General features: G+C 38.1%; 1 protein-coding gene across 1 annotated transcript in view; it reads left to right on the top strand.

Annotated features, from left to right (window-relative positions):
- PolA1 (DNA polymerase alpha catalytic subunit) overlaps positions 1-20,511 on the top strand; it is a 662,965-nt gene that overhangs the window by 131,056 nt on the left and 511,398 nt on the right. Inside the window, exon 9 of the mRNA XM_090387531.1 lies at positions 5,780-5,946. Coding sequence (XP_090243657.1) covers positions 5,780-5,946 — 167 coding nt within the window. The remainder of the gene's footprint in view (positions 1-5,779; positions 5,947-20,511) is intronic.

Here is a 20,511-nt window from a genome sequence, read left to right as displayed (position 1 = left end):
AATGAGAAAACAATTTCATGGTATGCAAGAGTTAGCTGAAATCAATGAATCTCTCACCGAGTATGATCCTTAAGAATTATTCATATGATTTGTATTCTTTAAAAGATGAAATGAAAAATAGATTTTCAGATTTATTTTCTTGTGAAGTGAAGCCATGGATGTTAAATCCAATTGAATGGGATTTTTGGTCTGCTAGTGAAGAAATTCAAGAAGAACTTATTGAATTAAAATGTAATGAAGAATGCAAATATAAATTCGAAAAAGGTGGAATGGCTTTGTTGTGGGGATCAAAAACAACTAAACTTCTTTATCCAGCAATGTGTTCTGAAATGTCCAAAGTATTAGTATTAGTATTAGTAACGTCCATATGGTGCAAGAAAGCCTATGGCTTATGCTGCACCAGCCAAAAAAAAAAAAAAAAAAAAAAATCCGAACAAAACAATGATAAAAACAAAAAATGAATAACTAAATAATAATAATTAATAAATAAAAAAAGTAATAAAATGAAATAAAAAATAAATAAAAAGGAAATTAATCCTATCATCCTATGCGCTTCCCTTACCCGAAAGTACTATCCAGATGACCTTTGAATTTCCCCAAACTGTCGGCCTCTACCACCTATGAAGGCAACTTATTCCAGTAATTTATAACTCTTTGGCTAAAATAAAACTTCCTGCAGTCCAATCTAAACATTTCCCCCCGTAACTTGAATTTATGTCCCCTAGTTCTAGCATCATTTATAATCTTGAAAATTTTGTCCTCATTCATTTTACTGATGCCTCTCAGAGCCTTAAACACCTCAATCAAATCTCCTCTAAGGTGTCTAGTTTCCAAACTCTGCAACCCACATATTCGAAGTCTTCTTCATAAGGACGCCCTTTTGCCGATCTCACCAGGCGAGTTACCCTTCTTTGCACCCTTTCAAGAAGCTCGATGTCTTTCTTTAGGTGCAGTCTCCATACTTGAACACAGTATTCCAAGTGTGGTCTAACATAAGCCTTATATAATGGGATTATCACGTCCCTATCTCTACTTGCAAAAGTTTGATAGATCATCGATAGGACACCATGGGCCTTCCTTGCAACCTGTTTACAATGCTCAGAGAATTTCATATCTGACCGTATCGTAACACCCAAGTCCCTTTCCTCCAGTACTGGGTTTAGTTGAACTCCACCAAGTGAATAAGTTATTTTGGGATTACTGTTTCCCAGGTGTAATACCTTACACTTTGTTGGATTAAAGCACAGCTGCCATTTTTCTGACCATTCTTGAAGTCTATCTAGGTCTCTCTGAAGAAGTTCAGCTTGACAGTGATCATTAACTACTCTACCAATTTTAACATCATCTGCAAATTTAGACATCACGCCCTCTATCCCTTCATCAATGTCATTTATGAAAATTAAAAACAACAGTGGTCCTAATACTGATCCTTGGGGAACCCCACTTCTTACATCAACCCAATCTGAGGAATAGCCATTTATCACAACCCTCTGCCTCCTGCCCTGAAGCCATCCTTCTATCCATCTAAGGATTTTCCCAGTGATTCCAACCTGTTCCAGCTTATAAAGCAACCGCTCATGTGGGACTGAGTCAAAAGCTTTGCTGAAATCTAAATAAACAGTGTCGAAATTATTCCCTAAATCCAGCTCGTGAGTGACCCTTTCGAAATAGCGAACCAGATTTGTTAAACATGATTTTCCCTGTACAAAACCATGCTGAGTATCCTTGAGAATTTCAATTCGATCCAAATGATCCTGAATTCAACCCTTGATCATTGCCTCCATGATTTTCCCTACTACTGAAGTCAGACTGACAGGTCGATAATTTCCAACTTCACTTTTAGAGCCACCCTTATGTATGGGAGATACATTTGCACTTTTCCAATCCAAGGGAATCTCCCCAGAGTCTAGTGATGCTCGCATAATTAGCCTCAGTGGTTCAATGCACTCGCTTGCCGCCTCTCTTAAGATTATAGGGTATATTCCATCAACTCCAAGAGCCTTACTGGTCTGTAGGCCTGAAAGTTTTTTCATTAAATAATCTTGCGAAATTTCAATATCATTAATTACATATTTTTTAACTTCGCTCCCACAATTTCCCATTGCCACAAAAGGCTTTTCATTTGTAAATATCGATGCAAAATAACTGTTGAGTTCATCTGCAACGGCAGCTGGTGTATTTATTACTATCCCCTTTCCCTTACGTAAAGGTCCGATCTGGTTTGTCCTGCTCTTCTTGGTATTTATATATGTGAAGAATTCTTTATCCCCCCTCTTTGCTCTGTTTGCTAGTGATTTCTCATAAACTGCCTTTGCCTGTCGAACCTTTTCTGTGGCTCTATTACACATCACCTTGTAGCTGTTATAGGCTTCAGTACTTTTTATTGCTCTGTAACCTTTCCATGCCACCTTTTTCTGCTCAAGTAATGTGGCAACTTCACTATTCATCCAACTTGGAACCCTTCTCGTGGAGTATTTTTTTAATGGTATATATGCATTCAAGGCATCTGTGATTAATGTTTTAAAAGCGTACCACAGTTCAATTGTATTCATTCTCTGCGCGATATCTACCCAGTTAATAGAGGCCATGTAGTACCTTAAGGCATCGTAATTTCCTTTTCTGAAATTAAAACCCATTCCTTTGCCTTTTACTTCTGCTACCTCTCTCGTCATCATCCACCGTAGAACTCCATGATCACTTCCTGCTACTGGTTCCTCTACTGTCAGCCATGTTATGTCATCTGATTCATGTGTGATGATGAGGTCTAGGATATTCTTTTCTCTAGTACTTTCCCTGACATGTTGATACAAATAACAGTCATCTAGTTGATTTAAAAATTTTGTTCCCCATGTCGAGTTTCCTTCCCATTTACTCCAATCAATTAGAGGCAAATTGAAATCACCCATAATAAGGCATTGACGCTTACTTGCCCATTCCATTTGCATGTAGAGGCTTTTGTCATAATCTTCACAATCACCTGGTCTGTAGATTACTCCTACTCGCATTGTACCTTTGTTTCCAACTATCTCACACCATACAGACTCTATACTAGCATGTGAAATGTCTGAATTCGGGAAAGCTATCGTCGCACTCAGGCTGCTTCTGATAAGAAGCATTACCCCACCACCCCTTCTATCTACTCTATCCTTCCTAAATACATTATACAAGCCGTACTGAAACTCATCATCCCCAATTTCCGGGTGGCACCACGTCTCTGTAAGCCCTATTATGTCCGCGTTACTTGTTTTAACCAGCAGTTCGAATTCGCTCATTTTATTGACGACACTTCTAACGTTACTGTATAAACAATTAAGATTTACTGTTCTTGTATATTTAACAACCCTAACACAACCCTTGTATATTTAACAACCCTTGAAGTTTTTTAGGCTCTCTTCCCTGATATTAGCTACCCGCTCACGTGAAACGTCTTTGGCCCCAGAACATCTAGATAATACGTCCAGTTGGGGTAACAGATAACAGGTAACAGAACTCTTAAGGTATGTGCAAGAGTTACATTGACCAATATTATCAGATAAACGCGTGTCAATATTACCCACATCCCCCCTAACTAGCAGTTTCCCTGAGCCTTTAAGGTATCCTCAATAATACTGGCAAAAACTTTTGCACCACCTTTGTTTAAGTGTATCCCGTCTCTACAAAACAAATTCCTTCTACCTACAAGTGTGGGCCATGCTGATAGAAATTTACCCCCTAAAGCCTTGCAGATTCCTTCAAGTCTTGAGTTAATCCACAAGGCTCTTAACATATAATCCCTCCTATCGTGTCTGGGCAGAATTGCAGACACATAGACATTATGGCCTAGCTCGCGACATTTCCTCAGCATGGTCCTGTATTTTTCCAACAAATCGTCAGATCGTGTACGTTTACAGTACTTATACAGTACTAGCTCATGCAATACTACGTCAAATGCTTTGCTAAAACCCAAATAAACAATATCAAAATTATACTTACTTACTCTTTTTATTCAATGGGATCCCTGAGCCTGTAGTACTTCCTTGTTTTCCAACGTTTTATATGGTTGAAAGTAGTTTTAGTATAGTAAATAAAATATTAGCAAAGGAAAGAAAGAGAATTCATATATGTTCAAGAGCAGACATTAGAATTAAACTTACTAACATCATACTGAACATTGAACTTTTAGCTAAGAAGCATCAGGCTCAGGGATCCCATTGAATAAAAAGAGTAAGTAAGTATAATTTTGATATTGTTTATTTGGGTTTTAGCAAAGCATTTGACGTAGTACTGCATGAGCTAGTACTGTATAAGTTAGAGCATGTTAGGATCACACGTATGATCCTCAGATGGATTGCTAGATGGCTGCAGAGCAGGAGGAAGAGGGTAGTTATTAATGGTTATTCTCCAAATTTGGCTACATAAAGTTGGATCCCTGTCGGATTGGTTCTGGAATTACTTTTTTCTGATTTTGTGAAGTTGCATCAATGATTGGATACATGCTGTAATGTCAAAATTTGTGGATGGTGTTAAGTTTGGGCAGGTAATTGATGATCATGCTAAACAGTGCTTCATGATCTAGGCAGGTTTCACAGGTGATCAGAAATAGCAGCTATGTTCGGTGCAATTGAATGGGATCATGATGTGCTGCATAGCTTCTGTCATTGGCAGTATGTTCATGTGATAGTTACCCCCAAGTGGTTGTTCTGTAATTGCCTGAAGTGGAAGCCACTGTATCTCTAAACAGAAGATGACATCCATTATGAATGAAGGTGCTTCTAATGCATGCTAGCCCATTGTGGAGGTCAGGACCTTTGCAGGTGTATTGTGACCTAAATGATCTGTATTTTCAGGCTCCTAACTTTTGTAAATTGGGGATGGTTTGATTTGCAGGAGAGACCTTACCCAAGTTAGTGGGTTTTCTGATAAACTTTAATGGTGATATCATGATCTGACTGGCAGTGTAATACATCCAGAAAGGGGCACTGCTTGTTTATCTGCTCTAAGCTTGAACTTTATATTTTCAGTTGGATGGTATTCAGATGATGAAAGTAGACTAAATTATGAATGTACCTTAATGTAGAGTAAATTAAGGAACCTGTAGTATGTTTACTCTGAAAGTTGGATCAGAGCATAGATTTTACTGCAGGGGCTGAGGGGTTCAGAAGGTCAGTGTGAGCATCCTGACCCAATAATTCAAATAAAATGTAACTGCTTCTTGGGGGTAGGGGTGGGGGGAAGAGGTATTGGGGGTCATAATCTACATTTAATGGAACTAGCAGGTTGTTTGGTGAGTAGCTCTTTGGAGTGCAGCTTGTTGAGAAGGTCTTGACTGTCTTGACAAGCCTGGGATTGTGTGGGACTAAGGAAAGAATCCTGAGTAACCAAGAGACCATCCTTTTGTGCAAATTGATCCTTGCCATCAACAGTGGATGTTGCAGGATATCCTTTTTATGAACTTTGATATTACTGAAAATGTGTAGATGCTCTTGGTCAATGGCGATATAGAGCCTCTCAACAAAATTCTTCAGCATGAGAAACACACCGTCATTTCCAGTACAGTGCCATTTTGTGAGTGGTTAATTTAGTTAGCAGTTAGAAATGATGGAATACAATTTTCAGTTTACAAAAAATTGTGTTATGTTTATTTCAATAGGAAACATTCTAAGAAAAGCCCTATACTTTTTTTTTTTTTTAAATTTATTTAGATATTAGAATATATCATAAATGTTATTTTCAAATTCGTCGAATTTGAAATATTAAAAATACTGAATATTTGTTTTATTGAATATCCCACCCCCAAAAGGAATTCTGAAGATTCTTGGATTCGATCAGAAATTCTGTCTCCAAATATGCAAATTCGAGAGATTGGCTTGGATTCTCCAATTCTGCCATTAACAACTAATGAGAAGGGTGAACAAGTGATGAAGTTTTTCTGGTTAGATGCTTACGAGGATTACTTTAAACACCCAGGTACTGTTTAATGAAGGCAATATAAATTGAAATACCATTTTTTTAATAGTGTATTCATTGGTAATTGTCAGTGTATGTATAATGGGCCATATACTTTATTAACATAAATGTTTATATTTACATGCTTATGAAATTTAAATGAATAGCTCAAACTGTTTTTGGTAAATTACTTCTTTGTAGCACATTGCATTTCTTCTTTGTAAATGTACATTTGGCCCTATACTGTATATGTCTTCACTTATAGAAAGGCAATCCTCTTTTTTTTTTTTTTTTATGTGAACCCCAAACACGACAGGTATTAGAACCTATAGTACTTAGTACCGTGCTTGGGTTTGAGGTTAAGAAGACGAAAGAAGATATTTGTTGACATTGGACTTGAACTTCTGTAGATTGTAATTTTCAGGAAATACGTATGAAGAAAGGTTGTTCCAGAAAACGGCAGTTGAATGAATAAATGAGGAAGATGGAAAGTTGGTTCTGTGGGTTTGAAGTTGGACAGTAAATGGATGTTGGCTGGTGGCAGCACGTGTTCGGACTGTTTTGAAAGAGAGAGCAGGAATTATAGAATCCAATTCAGAAGAACAGTGCCCATGGAAGTATCTGTAGAAGAGGCATGCAGCAGAAACAGTGCGTCTATGAGAAAGCGAGTGGAGAGACTCTGTTAGAGATGAATCATTAATTAACCTAACTGCTCTCTTCTGAATGGAATCAAGAAGCCTGAGAGAGATTTTGGGGGCACCACCCCCAGATGTGGGAACAATATTCCATGGCAGGGCGGATTTGCGATTTATACAGAGTGAGCAGCTGTTTGGAAGAAAAGTATCGCCGAGAGCGAAAGAGAAAACCAAGTTTTTTAGATGCAGAGGAAGCAATATTTGTAATGTGCTTGTGCCAAGAGAGATTAGAAGTCAGGGTAATCCCCAAAAGAGATATATCATTTTGCCTAGAAATCGGAGTGTCACTAAAGATAAGCATAGGAGCAGAAGAATCCTTTTTTGCGAGATATAAGACAAGACTGAGTTTTAGAAGGATTGAAATCAACTAAGTTGTCTTTGCCCCACTGGAGAATTACCTGAAGATCGGCATTTAAGGAATTGGTAGCAGATTTTCGAGAAGTTGAAGCTGATTGAGCAGGACAGGGTTTCTCAATATGGAAAGTTGAATGCAATGTGCTATCATCGGCAAAACTATGGATAGGATTTCCAGTCAATGGAAGAAGGTCATTGATATACAAGAGGAAAAGAGTGGGGGAAAGAACTGAACCTTGGGGGACACCGGCATTAGTGGAGAAGTTAGAAGACAGAGAGCCATCAACCATCACCCTCAGTGAGCGATCAGAGAGAAAACTGGATAACCAATTACTAAAAACAGTTGGCAAACCATAAGATGGAAGCTTGTTTAGAAGATCTTTACAAACACGATCAAAAGTCTTTGAGATGTCAAGAGCAACTACTTGTGTTTCACTAAACCTTTCCATTGAATTAGTCCATAAATGGGTAACATAAGCCAGAATATCTCCAGTGGATCAACACTGACGGAATCCATACTGGTGATCGTTGATCAGACGGAAGGTTTCTAGGTAGTTTAAGAGTTGGCGGTTAATTGATTTCTCCATTACTTTAGAAAGAGTAGAAGTAATTGCAATGGGATGATAATTGGATGGGAGGGATTTGTCACCTTTTTAGGAACTGGCTGGATATGAGCAAATTTCCAAGCAGAAGGAAAAACACCTTTGGAATAAGAAAGTGAAAAAAGGCAGCAAAGAATAGGAGTAAGTTCAGGATCACAGGTTTTGAGAACAAGTGGAGAAATACCATCAAGACCTGGAGCTTTCTTAACATCAAGATTCGTCAAAATTCTTCTGACATCCTTTTGACGGAAGACCACAGGAGGCATTGAATGGGGCATGTTGGAAATGGTGGGAGGTGTTTTACCAAGATCATTAATACATGAGCTGGAAGAAAAATGGGATGCTAGCAGGTCAGCTTTATCCTTGGCTGAAGTGGCAACAGAACCGTCTTGTTTGGACAGAGGTGGGAGCAAAGATGGGCAAAAGTTGCGGCCAATAGCTTTGGCAAGAGACCAGAATGCTCGGCTACCATTAGGGCAAGAAGCAAGTTTTCTACTCTTAGCCTGTTCAAACTCTAGTATGGACTGATTAATAACTGCTTTACAATTGTTGCGAGCTTTGGTGTAGGCAGAAAATGAAACTGAAGAGTTGGAAGCAAGCTAATTACGATATGCAACATTCTTCTCTTGAACAGCCGTAGCACATTTATTGGAAAACCACGGATTAGATATAGGACGAGATTTTAAAGTGGAGTGTGGAATAAAGGATTCCATTCCTACAAGAATAATTTCACTAACATGATCTGAGCAAATGTTGATATCAGAAGTTTTGAAACAATAATCCGACCAAGGAAAAGAAGAAAAGAAATCTCGCAGGTTATCCCATTTTGCATACTTGTAATGCCAAACAATATGAGGTTGGGAATAGCCATGAGATAAAGGCTCCATTGGAGAAGAGACAATCACCAAGTTGTGATCTGAGGTACCTAAAGGACCATTCACTTCAACCGTGTACATAGAAGGGTTGTTTGTGAGAAAAAGATCAACCATGTTGGCTTTATGGTTAGGATTGTCTGGTATTCTTGTAGGTTATTAGAAAGCATCTCGACCAGCTGGGTTGGCGTGACTAGAAAGTGGAAGCCAGCTGGAGTTGTGAACATTAAAATCACTAAGGAAAATTACATCTCTATTAGGAAGGTTGGACTGGAGAAGGTCAAGTTGCAAAGAGAGGAAGTCAAAGAACTCCAAGTGATTAGTGGAGTTGGGAGAACGGTAGAGACAACAGATGAATTTGACACAATGAGGTAGAGAGATTTTAAGGCAGAGAAGATCGAAAAGAGGAGATTCCAAATTACCAAGTCTCTGATAGGGAATATCGGAATGGACATATGCAGAAGTACCACCTTTAAGGCAAAGGGAATCATACAGCAAAGAATTTGGGCTACTGAGATGAGCAGTGATTGAATCAACCGATAACTGAGATTCTGCCAGAAAAGTACACGATGTTTAGCAGACTGTAAGTGGAAATGGACATCGTTGAGATTAGATCTGAGACCACGTATATTTGTGAAATGAACTAGGAAGTGTTTGGGAGGTTTAAATCTTTTTGCAGATAAGCTTACTCTATTAGTTTGAAAATTCATGGTGTATTCAATAGTAAGAATAGGTGGGGGGGGAACATGCTGTATGAAGTAATGAAATTTTTGGATATGGTGTACACATGGTAAGAATATACCCAGATCCTTGACATAACATGACCTCGACAATGCGCTTCGCATACACACTACTCGGACTCCCTCCAGTCACTTTCTGGCAGAGTAGAGGTAGCAAGATTATGCACTAGCTCAGGGGTGGCCAACTTAATTTGTGATGCGATCTACTTTTTTTCTTCAAAATGTGCCACGATCTATCATCTCAAGAATTTCATTGCACATGGTTAAAAAAGTTAATCAACACATTTGACAACAATTCATTTGAAACGAAGACCATTCTTCATTTTTGTTTCAAATACGAAAAGGCCAATTCACGTAGTAGTAGTAGTGGCATGTGATGCAAGAATCAACATATTGAAAAATGTTTATAAATTTTAAAATTAAATACAATTCAGAAAGCTTAATTTAAATTCATAGGTATTTAAATTTTTAATTTATGTGAAGTTCGTGTCTTCGTGTCATCTGCCATGCTTTCAAAATTGGGGATATACTGTAATAAGGCCAACCGTAAAGAATACTTCTACATGCAATTCTGTAAGAGTAGAGTGATTCTTCGTCTTTGTTTCAAATGCGAAAAGGCGATTCACATAGTAGTGGCATGTGATGCAAGAAAGCAAGTGTATGAGCTTATGCAGCATCAGCCAAAAAAAAAAAAAAAATTTCACACAACCATTCCCTCTAAATGTTTTTCCAGTTCCTCCTTAAATTTATTAACCTACCAACTTCCACAACGACAGATGGAAGTTTGTTCCAGCAATTAACCACCTGGTGGCTAAAGGCAAATTTCTGCACATCTGTTCTACATCCGTCTTTCCTTAATTTGAATTTATTTCCCCTTAGGTTCGTAATCTTAACAAGTGGAAGAATCCCATCAGAAATGAGTGTGCTCAACCCATTCAAGGCCTTAACACTGCAATCAGATCACTGCACAGGTGCCTAGTCTCCAGCCACTGTAATTTGCAGAACTTAAGCCTTTCTTTGTGAGAGGACCCCTTCATTCCCCTCACCAATCTTGTTGCCCTTCTCTGTACACACTCAAACAAATCTACATCCTTCCTAAATTGAGGCCTCCAGACCTGTACGCAATACTGAAGGCGTGGCCTGACCATTGCCTTTATACACAGGGACAATCACTTCCTTTTCCCTGCCATATGGAACTGAAACAGGAATTTAAAAGTTCACTGCAATTTTTTACATTTGGGTACTTTTCTCTGCAAACATGTTTCCCTAAGTCTTTTTCTGTGATCTGGGTTTTAGGAAGATATCGTTTCGCATTGTAATAATTTCATTTTCAAGTAATATTTTCTTCATGTGAAAAGTCTCAGCGATTTTTTTTCCCCCGCAGTTTGTTTCTAAGTTGACATTAAATGGATAAGAAATATTGAAAATGTTTTCAATTGTTTTAAAATCACTGAATCTGGTTCCAAAACCATCTACAACTTTCTCAATTTCAGAATCTTATTTCTCACTATTAAATTCAAAAACAGGATATTTTGCAAATGATCGTTTTTTTTTTTTTTTTTTTTTTTTTTTCCTTTGAGATCCTTACCCATTGTCAAAAAATTGATATTTATATGCAGAAAAACTACTAAACACGTCACCTACATTTATATTTTTTCCTTGTGATTCCAAATTCAGATCACTTAATTTACTGGTAAAATCTGCCAAAAAAGCCAGATCACATAACCACTCTGTATCTCGTAGCTACTAATAATCATCTCCCCTTTGATCAACAAGTTTTTTAATTTCCTTCAGCAAATTTCAAAATCTCTGTAGAAACTTACTCCAACTCAGTCACCTCACATCTGTGTATAATATCATATCTTATTCATTTTCATCGAGATGCATTTTGAAAAGTCTCCTTTGAAGAGATTGTCCTCTGATGGAGTTCACGATTTAGAAAGCTATGTCCATAACACTTTTACTATTTAATCTTTTTCTGGCTAACACTTGTTGGTGGATGATACAATAAAGGTAACTCAAAAAATCTGGGAATTCATCATCCTTTGAACCCTTTAATGCTTTGTCATTGCTTTAACTTCATCTGTTGTTATTGATACGAGCTTAAATAGTGGTAATTTAATTTTTTTAATAAAATTTTTGAATGCGTTAAATCTATCAAGACCTCTAGTTCTTTCTTTTAACGAAACCATACTCAGCAGTTCTTCTTTAGTGGCAAAATCATCAAAAATCATATGAACAAAAACGAGCAATTGAGCTGTATCACTGACATCTGTAGTTTCATCCAGTTGTGAAGAAAAGGACACACAATTAGCAATATGAGCACGCAATTGTTCGCTCACCTTTTTACTAATTTTTTCGATGCATCGCATCACAGTATTTCGAGATAATTGCAGATCTTGAAGAGCACTTTTAATTTAATTTTTGTACTTAAAATTTTCAAAAAGAGAATGTGATTTCTAAAAATGCATCTTTGATGAATTAACCATCAGAAAATGGTTTGCATTTTTTTTTCAAGACGATGAATCACTTTAAATGATGCTACAGTTACTGCTGTAGATTGTAAATTAGGTGTCACGAAGAAATTTTGTTGTGTGAATAATCTGGATTTAAGTTCTTTTATTAATTTATATTTTCTAAGGTCACTATTAGGCAGAAAATCTGATTGGTATTTACCATGGAGTGTGCATTGAAGTGCCTTTAAATTTCCTTTTTTTGGGTCCATGGAAGCATTGCAAATCAAAAACATGTTTCTTTTATCATTACAAAAAAGAATTCTAGTTCTCACTCTTGATGAAAATGATACGTTTTACTCTTTTTCATAGTACAGTAAACCCCCGCTATTGGGGGGGGGGGTTACGTTCCAGAGAAATGTCGCGAATACCGAAAACGCGAATACTGAGTTATTGCTCCCATAGTAATAAAGGGGTTCCATTCCAAAGTATGAAATATATAAGTAAAACTAGTCTAAAATTTTGTCTATGTATGTATTATATGTACCTTCGTAATATGACTATGTACATAGACAGTACATAGTGAAATGCAAGCATATGGCATCGAAATTAAAATAAGAAACAATTTAATATTAAATGTAATATTTATTAGAAATTTCAAACAAATCGTTCGAACCAGCGCCTTTGCTAGCAAAAAAACTTATCCAGCCAGTGCTATCACCAGTTTTGCTAAAGTGTTGATAAAGGAGTTTTGTCTTTTCACGAATGATGAGTGAACTTAAACGGAATTTTTTTTGAGTACGGTCTTCTATCCACAGATTTAAAGCCTTTTCCATTTTTTTCTAATTTAACATCACGAGTTACAGAGCAAATTTTTGAAGCAATTAGCGCGTTTTAAAGGAAACAATGGCGGATTTTTTCTTCCGATTTTTTGATTGATCGTACCGTTGACTTATTGATTTTATAATGTTTTGCCACTGAGGAGACACTTTCACCATTAGAAATTACGAGTACGTCGTCGGACGGTCACGTTATTTTTAGCTCCTGTATTATCATGTTAGAACTATGGATTTATTTCGTGTTAAAAGTGCAGTTTTTTACCAAATAGATAATTACAACTTGAGGATTCTGTTGGTAAGCATAGTTTTGTGTTATTAGAGCTCGCTTTCGAGTTTCTTCCATTTTCTTCTCGCTGCTATTGTTCTTTGGTCACTCAGCTTAGGCGCCATAGCCGAAGCTTTTGGGAGGTGGCCACTCCTTTGCCCGACCACCACAGCTCTATCTTGCTAATTTGACTGGGGCTGTTTACCCCCTTCCGTGACCTTGGACGGGCGTCGCATTGAAGCTACCAGTTACACCGTTTAGTGCCTCCGGAGTTTACTTCCTTCTTACACTTACCCAGTGCCAGCAGTGCTTGTCTCAATAGCATGCATGCGTCGCAAATTTTCACCATCTGCATAAAGATCTGTACAGCACACCCATTTTATGCCAAGATCAGCTACCAGGCTGCAAAAATTTCACCTGAAGAGTCTGTTCTCCTGGACCCCGCGAAGACTGAAGAGGTTTCAAGTTAAACTCTTCTTTTGTCTCAGTGTCATCACTTTTAGATATTAAATTTGCTCTTCGCATATATTTCTGATTTCAATTAACATGAATGATAAACAGCCTACTGCAGCTGATATCTTTTCTCCGTTGCCATCTCTTGGTGAGATCTCAACACCTCTGACCCCTCAAGTGCCATTGACTCAATCACTGGAACCGACTATTGCCTCTCAGGAAAGCTCATCTTCAAAAGTTGCTACTGATTCTCTTTCACAATCAACTATTGACAAAGAACGTCAGACGGAGCTCCCTTCGAGTTATTTTTCTCCTCTGCAGGTGCAGAGGAGAAAAATAATTTAACAAATGCTCAGGCAAGCGACCCGGGACAGAATGTTCTTATTTTATACGACAGAATTGCAAAAATGAGACGGGATCTCTCCAGCTTCCTTTCTTATGAAGGCAACAAGATTACCAAGCAATCAGGTAACACTATAATGGATAAATGGCTCAATTTGGAGACTGTTGCGACTTATCTCCTTGTAGAGAACGAAAAGCTAAAGGCCCTAAACATAGAAATAAATACACGTACCAATCTTTTGGAAAGAGTTATAAATACATTTTCCGGTATAACAACAACAAATAAGGCTTGTTTGGCCAAACAATCTGTTAGTGACAGTTCCTCTACAGACAAACCTACATTAAGACATGATGCGTCCCCTTCCCCGATTGTCACGGATGATTCAACTTTGCAGGAAGACACTGCTACTGACATTTCTATTGTCAGGACCTTTGCTGATGCTGTCAGTTCCGCTGCAAATGTTCCTAAAGTGAAACCTGACAATGTCTTAATTCTTAGAGCTTCTGAAAACAGTGATTGTAAGTCAAGTGCTGACGTTAAGACATTGGTGGCTAAAACTCTTAAATCAGATTTAAAAAATGTTAAGATCAAGTCTCTTAGGCTAGTGAGGAACAAAGGAGTCTTGCTGGAAACGGCCTCTAAAGCAGATCTGGAGTGTTTGTCCTCCTCGGAGTCTTTTACATCTGCAGGTATCAGCTCAGGTGTTCCTCGAAAGGGAAACCCCACTGTACTGATTTATGATGTCCCAAAGGAATTGACACGTGACGAGAAACTTGAAAATTTATATAACAAAAATCTTGGCGATTTGGATTTTACAATTGAGGAGGTTAAGAACGGAACTTTCTTTCGTTTCTCAACTAAAGCAAGGTCAAATTTATCTGTAAACTGGGCTGTTAGTTTTTCTCCCAAGATTTACAAACATATAATTACTCTGGAGCGCATATTTCTTGCCTGGAGTTCCCATAGACACAGACCTTATACTGTTGTGACGAAATGCTTTCACTGCTTGGGATACGGTCACACCGCTCAGTACTGCACGCGCAAGTCCCCGTCTTGCAGTCACTGTGCGCAGGGTGGTCATGTATTTAACGAGTGTCCTAATAAAAACGAAGAGCCATCGTGTATCAATTGTAAGAGAGGAAAACGTGACTTTCACCATTCGGTGAGAGATAGCAACTGTCCTGTCTACAAAAAGGCCTTGGAAACAGCAAGACTGAGGATTGCCGATGAGTAACACACCCAATTCCAGTGTATATAGTGTAAATAATTCCCCTGCTGGTGATGTTAATAGTACGAACTTGCCTAGTGTTCAGTCTATTAATCTGAAATTTATGCAGATCAACGGGCATCATTCTAGAGTTGTTTCGGACGAGATTAGATTAACAGCAGAACAAAACTCAATCGACATCATCACTATTGAAGAGCCATATTTTGCTAAAGGGCGAATGGGAGATTGTTCAAAGATCACAGGTTATTCTCTTTCCACCCGAGTAATCCAACCTACTCACGAGCAACCGAAGACTTGTATTGTTGTATTAAACGACAAAATTGATGTAACTGTCATTAACGGTCTCTGTCACCAAACTGCAACTTGTATCCTTGTCACATATTCTACCATGACCTTTTATATCATCTCAATGTACTGCCCTCCATCTGAAGACTTAAATAACTCATTAAATTATTTAGAATCCACATTGAATTTTCTGGGTCCTCATAATGTCCTTATTTCAGCGGATGTAAACGCCAAGTCTAAGTTTTGGTTTAGTGCACGCTCTGATGCTCGAGGGCAATTACTGGAAGAATTTATTATTAATAATAATATGAAGATTTTTAACAGACCTCAACAGTTCACTACGTTCTCCAGCTTCTCCGGAGAATCAAATATTGATATCACCTTCTCAAATTCCTTCTGTAATCTAGCTATCAACGATTGGACTGTACAGCCTAACTGGACAACAAGTGACCATCGAGCAATTTCTTTCTCGGTCTCCATACCTTCTCCTCCCTCAGATTCGAGTATCTGTGTGCCTGAGTACGTTCGCTTCTCAATTAATAACATTAATTGGGACATATTTGAACATTCTGTAAATGCTGAGTTCTCCAAACTGACTAACTCTCATTTTGACGCCATGTCTGTGTCTGAAGCTGCGACACAGATTCAAAAAATTTTGATTAATGCATCATATAAATCATCAAGGAAAAAACGTGTCAATTCCAGAACTTGTTCCTGGTGGTCGTCAGAATTATCTTTGCTTCGGAAACAGGTCCACCACGCTCGACGCACCTATCAGCGCAATCGTCATTTGTCTCAGGCTGATGTTCGCATCTTTTATAATAATTACGTTGATCTCAAGAAACGTTATGTGAAGGCAATTGCTACCAGGAAGAAGCAAACTTGGACAGAATTTGTGCACAACTCTGGTAATGCAGACCCGTGGGGGCTACTTTATAAAATTGTAAGAAATAAATTATTTACACAAGAAGTGTATGGATCGATCATATACAATGGTCTGGAGACCACTAACTGGACGGATTCTGTAAATATTATTCTAGATAATCTTTTTCTACAGGACAATGTGAGCTCCGACTCTGATTTCACACTAATATTCGTTCTGCCAACTCTCTGTATGTTTCTTCAATTAAGACTGAGGCTTTTAGTGCCATCGAGTTGGACACAGCTGTCAAACAAGTGAAAGTTAAGAAATGCCCAGGGATGGACATGCTGGAGAGTACCTTTATAGTACGGCTCGCCAAGATTAAGCCCAGTATACTTCTACAACTTTTCAACAGATGTTTAGATGCTGGGACTTTCCCAGATCTGTGGAAGACAGCCCTTATCAAGCTGATTAGGAAACCTGACAAGCCCCCCCAGGAACCGAAGTCTTATTGGCCTATAGCTTTATTGGCCAACCTTGGTAAGCTATTAGAACGTTTAATTGCCCTGCGATTAAACAACTTGTTATTGGAACGGGGATTAATTGCGCCTAATCAATACGGATTCACTCCTGGAAGGTCCTGCGAGGACGCCCTTGTAGACTTCATTTCTTCTGTTGAACACTCCAGTTTCAAGTATACTCTTGCTATCTTTATTGACTTTGAGGGTGCTTTTGATTCCCTTTGGTGGGAAAGTGCCCTCGAACGTTTACGTCATGCCGAATGTTCCCAGCAACTTTATCTTCTAATTAAGAGCTATTTCTCTAACAGATTTATCACCGCCAGATCTAAGTACAGTCAAATTTTGCGTCAGGTCTATCGAGGGTGTCCTCAAGGTTCCATTTTGGGACCACTTTTCTGGAACTTTGTCCTGCAAGGTTGGATTACCCGAACTTTTGACGTGAAGATCATGGCATATGCGGATGATTTGACAGTCCTTGTTGGTGGAAATTCAAGGTCTTCTATTGAAATATCCGCTGAGAAAGTTCTATCTGATCTTCAACAATGGACAGTTGAAAATAAGTTAAAAATTAGTTCTACCAAGACAAAAATTATGATCCTTGGCTCTAAATTGGATGTTTCGTCGACCACCAAGAGTTAAAATAAACAACAGACAAATACCTCTAATAACGGAAATTAAACTTTTGGGAATAACTATTGACAGCAAGTTAAACTTTCTCCCTCATTTATCCAATCTGCGAATTAAGATCAGAAATTTCACCGGCGCTCTTGTCAGAGTTTCTAGAACTGAGTGGGGTCTTTCTAGAAGATGTTTAAGAATCTACTATAACTCTGTGTTTCTCCCTATGGTTACCTATGCTGCTGGCGCTTGGTTCCATAGGGTGCGGACTGTACAATTTCAATCAAAATTGATGACAATCCAGCGTACAATGTTACTTTGTATTTTGAAGATTTGTCGAACAGTTTCAACACCTGCTTTACAGGTTTTAGCCGGGACGTTACCACTCGATCTCTACGTAATTTTCAGAGGCTTATGTTATCGCCTGAAACGTCAGATTCCCACTGAGATCCTTGGTATTTCTATTAACACTCAAGTCGATGTTAAAGCTGAACGACAAAGAATTTGGCAAGAGTTGATCAACTTGTGGCAGAGTAGGTGGGATGGCACAACACTGGGCAGTGTAACGCGTAAGTTTTTTCCTGAAGTTGACTCTCTTACGGATAAAAAATCTACAGTCTGGTTTAGCCTTGACTTGTTTACCTCCTATTTGATATCAGGACACGGATCATTAAATAAGAAATTGTTTAAATTTCGCTTGTCTCCTACGGAACTCTGCCATTGTGGCGGTGTGGAAGATTGGCAGCACGTGTTGTACTCTTGTCCCTCATACAATGAATTTCGAGTAATTCTGCAGAATGCAATTCCCAACTTTTCATCAGGATTGGAACCTAATTTTGTATCAAATGCCACGAGTTACCGCGCGCTCTTCAGGATTTTGCTAAGGCAACCTTCAATAAAAGGCTCGCAATTCTTTCTGCAATGACTACACATGCGAATGTTTCAAATTCAGCTCAAGACTCTTCACCTTCACTGCAATGACGTCCATTTTCTCAACAAGATCTACCGCTCTGGACTTGTGCTCTGTGTGTGTGTGTCGTTTTTTTTTTTTTTTTTTTTTTTTTTGAAACTCTACAAGTGTCCTACAACTGAAACTCAATTTGGCGATGAAAATTCCTGTGCTCCTTTGTTCGGATGGCTGTTAACTGACTGTGACTTTGTTATTGGTGATTAACTGTGACTTTGCTACTAATGACTGCAGGACTTACTGGATTTAACCTCAACTGTTTTTAAAGTTTGTTTAAGACTTCCGGGATTGTGCAAAGTTTTGTCAGTTGAATGGGTACTGTTATCCTTAATTATTTTCTTTGAACTTGTTTTTTTTTTTTTTATGTTAATATGCATAAGATTACTTTCATTGTTTACTTTGAAATTATCTGTGTTTACCTCAATCTGTTGAGGTTTTATTTTGTACAGTTTAATCTTTGTATATTTTTATAAGTTAACGAGGCGGAGATGAAGTAACGTTCCAGGTGCCGCCCAAGACAAATAAATACATACAAAATACATACATTAGAAAATTTATCTAATAACTCAATTTTATTCGCTTATGTCATCACCTTCTTTGATATTTTCATATTTCTCTTGTTATTCGTAGCCATATTTTTGTTTGTGGTTAGAAAGAACTTGTCCACAATAAAGTCACTTTCTTCCGTTAACACTCTCGAAAAAGTCTGTTTTACACTACAAAACGGTAGATTTATCATTTTTGTAAGCATATCAATTTATAAATTGATAAATTTATTCAATTCATAAGCATATAAATTAAAAGCAAACGACGAAACCTTCCAAGACAAGCGCATAACACATACTCAACAAGGATTAGCGAGAAACATCCACGCTCGCGATTTTGTCACCCCTCTCCCCCCACCCACTGAGCGCTGTTTTGACCGGGAAGGATAATTTTAGCCACGCCCATGTTTTTTATGGCGGAAAATATTGACGCCGCTTTAAAATTCACATTTTTTTAGGTTTCATTTTATATTAAATCGGCGATCGCAAAACGGCTAATACAGATACCGCGAATAGCGGGGGTTTACTGTATTCATTTTAAATCAAAGAGTATTAAATTAACACATAAGTACTGTCCAGTTATTAATATTAAGTAAGCTAAATAAGAATTTGACACAAACACTATACTCTCTGTAACATAACTACGTGAATTGCACGTAGTTATGTTAACACGGTGCACAATGTTCATCATAGCCTCAAAAGTCATCAGTCATACTGCATGATGGAAGAAATGGGGAAGGGTTGACCAGAACTTAGCTCTGGAAACTAAACATGGGTTCCACCACTTCAAGCCTCCAATAAGCAAAGTGGTGGTATTGCGCCGGTTGATGAGATTCATCTACACCTAGTATTACCTGGTAACAGAGGGACGGAATTCCTCCATGTGGTGTGGGCGCCACACCTTGACCCCTGCTTACGTTGGTTCATACCTGGGTGGTCACCCACATTGTGCTTGTGCATGGAGGTTATACCCAGGATTACTAACAGTTCCACCATCATGAAGGTGCAGGCAGAGGATCTGGCTGTCACAGACTGTCCGGACTTCGCCGAAATTGGGTCTACTTGACTTGAATGTCACCCGAATATCAGTTCCATCAGCGTTTCAGACTCCCAGGTAGCAAGTACAGCTTGTCTTGCATATCTGAGAGAATGTCTGTGAAATCCTTAAGGACCAAAACTTATAGAAGTTCCAATGCGAAATCTTCAGGTAACACAAAATGACAATGAGATCGTTTTTGCATCCTTTGCCTTTCAGACATCCCAGAGTTCTGTTGAAATTTTCCATCAACTATGGAAACTGTTTCAACTTCACCCCCACACTTCCTGGTGTAACTGGTGGACATTGCACCAGTAACAGCAGGAGAATATCGCATGTACTTATGTATTTCTGAACTTATGAACTCATGGCAGCATGCTAATTAGAACCTATGCAGTAAACAAATGCCCTCATCTGCAAACAGTTCTTTCTCCTTTTGTAGAATTCTATACAAAGTTGCTTGTTTGTTCCTGGAGATGCTATAAATCAGTTTACATCAGATTTTTTGAGTGAAAGCATTGCCTGCACTAATCTCTTATTCATCTCTTAGTTAATTTTTTACTGTACAGTTAGTTTTTTTTTTTTTTTTTTTAATCTCGAAACAGAGAACGAGCGTAGCCTGTGCGGACGTACATTTTTGCCGCTTCTGGAACAGAAGTTTTTCCTGATTTATTTTCTGTTTTATTAGCTTAAATTGGCATATTAACTTATTTTCTAGAGTAGCTTTATATTCCTATTTACGATACTTAGATTAAATTGACTTAGATACAGATTTTGTAGGTATTACTTAGTATCGGAAAGGGTATCAAATCCACGTGTTTACCGTTCGTAAATAGCCGCCATTGTTACACGATACAAAATATCACGAAATAGATAGTATAAGCTTAATATAGTATAGTATAGTGCAT

Source organism: Mastigoproctus giganteus, chromosome 1 (genome assembly GCF_048544385.1).
Source record: "Mastigoproctus giganteus isolate SK-2022 chromosome 1, ASM4854438v1, whole genome shotgun sequence".
In the NCBI taxonomy this organism is placed as follows: domain Eukaryota; kingdom Metazoa; phylum Arthropoda; class Arachnida; order Uropygi; family Thelyphonidae; genus Mastigoproctus; species Mastigoproctus giganteus.
The sequence above is the reverse complement of the archived record's forward strand: the minus strand, read 5'-3'. Positions and strand labels throughout refer to the sequence as shown.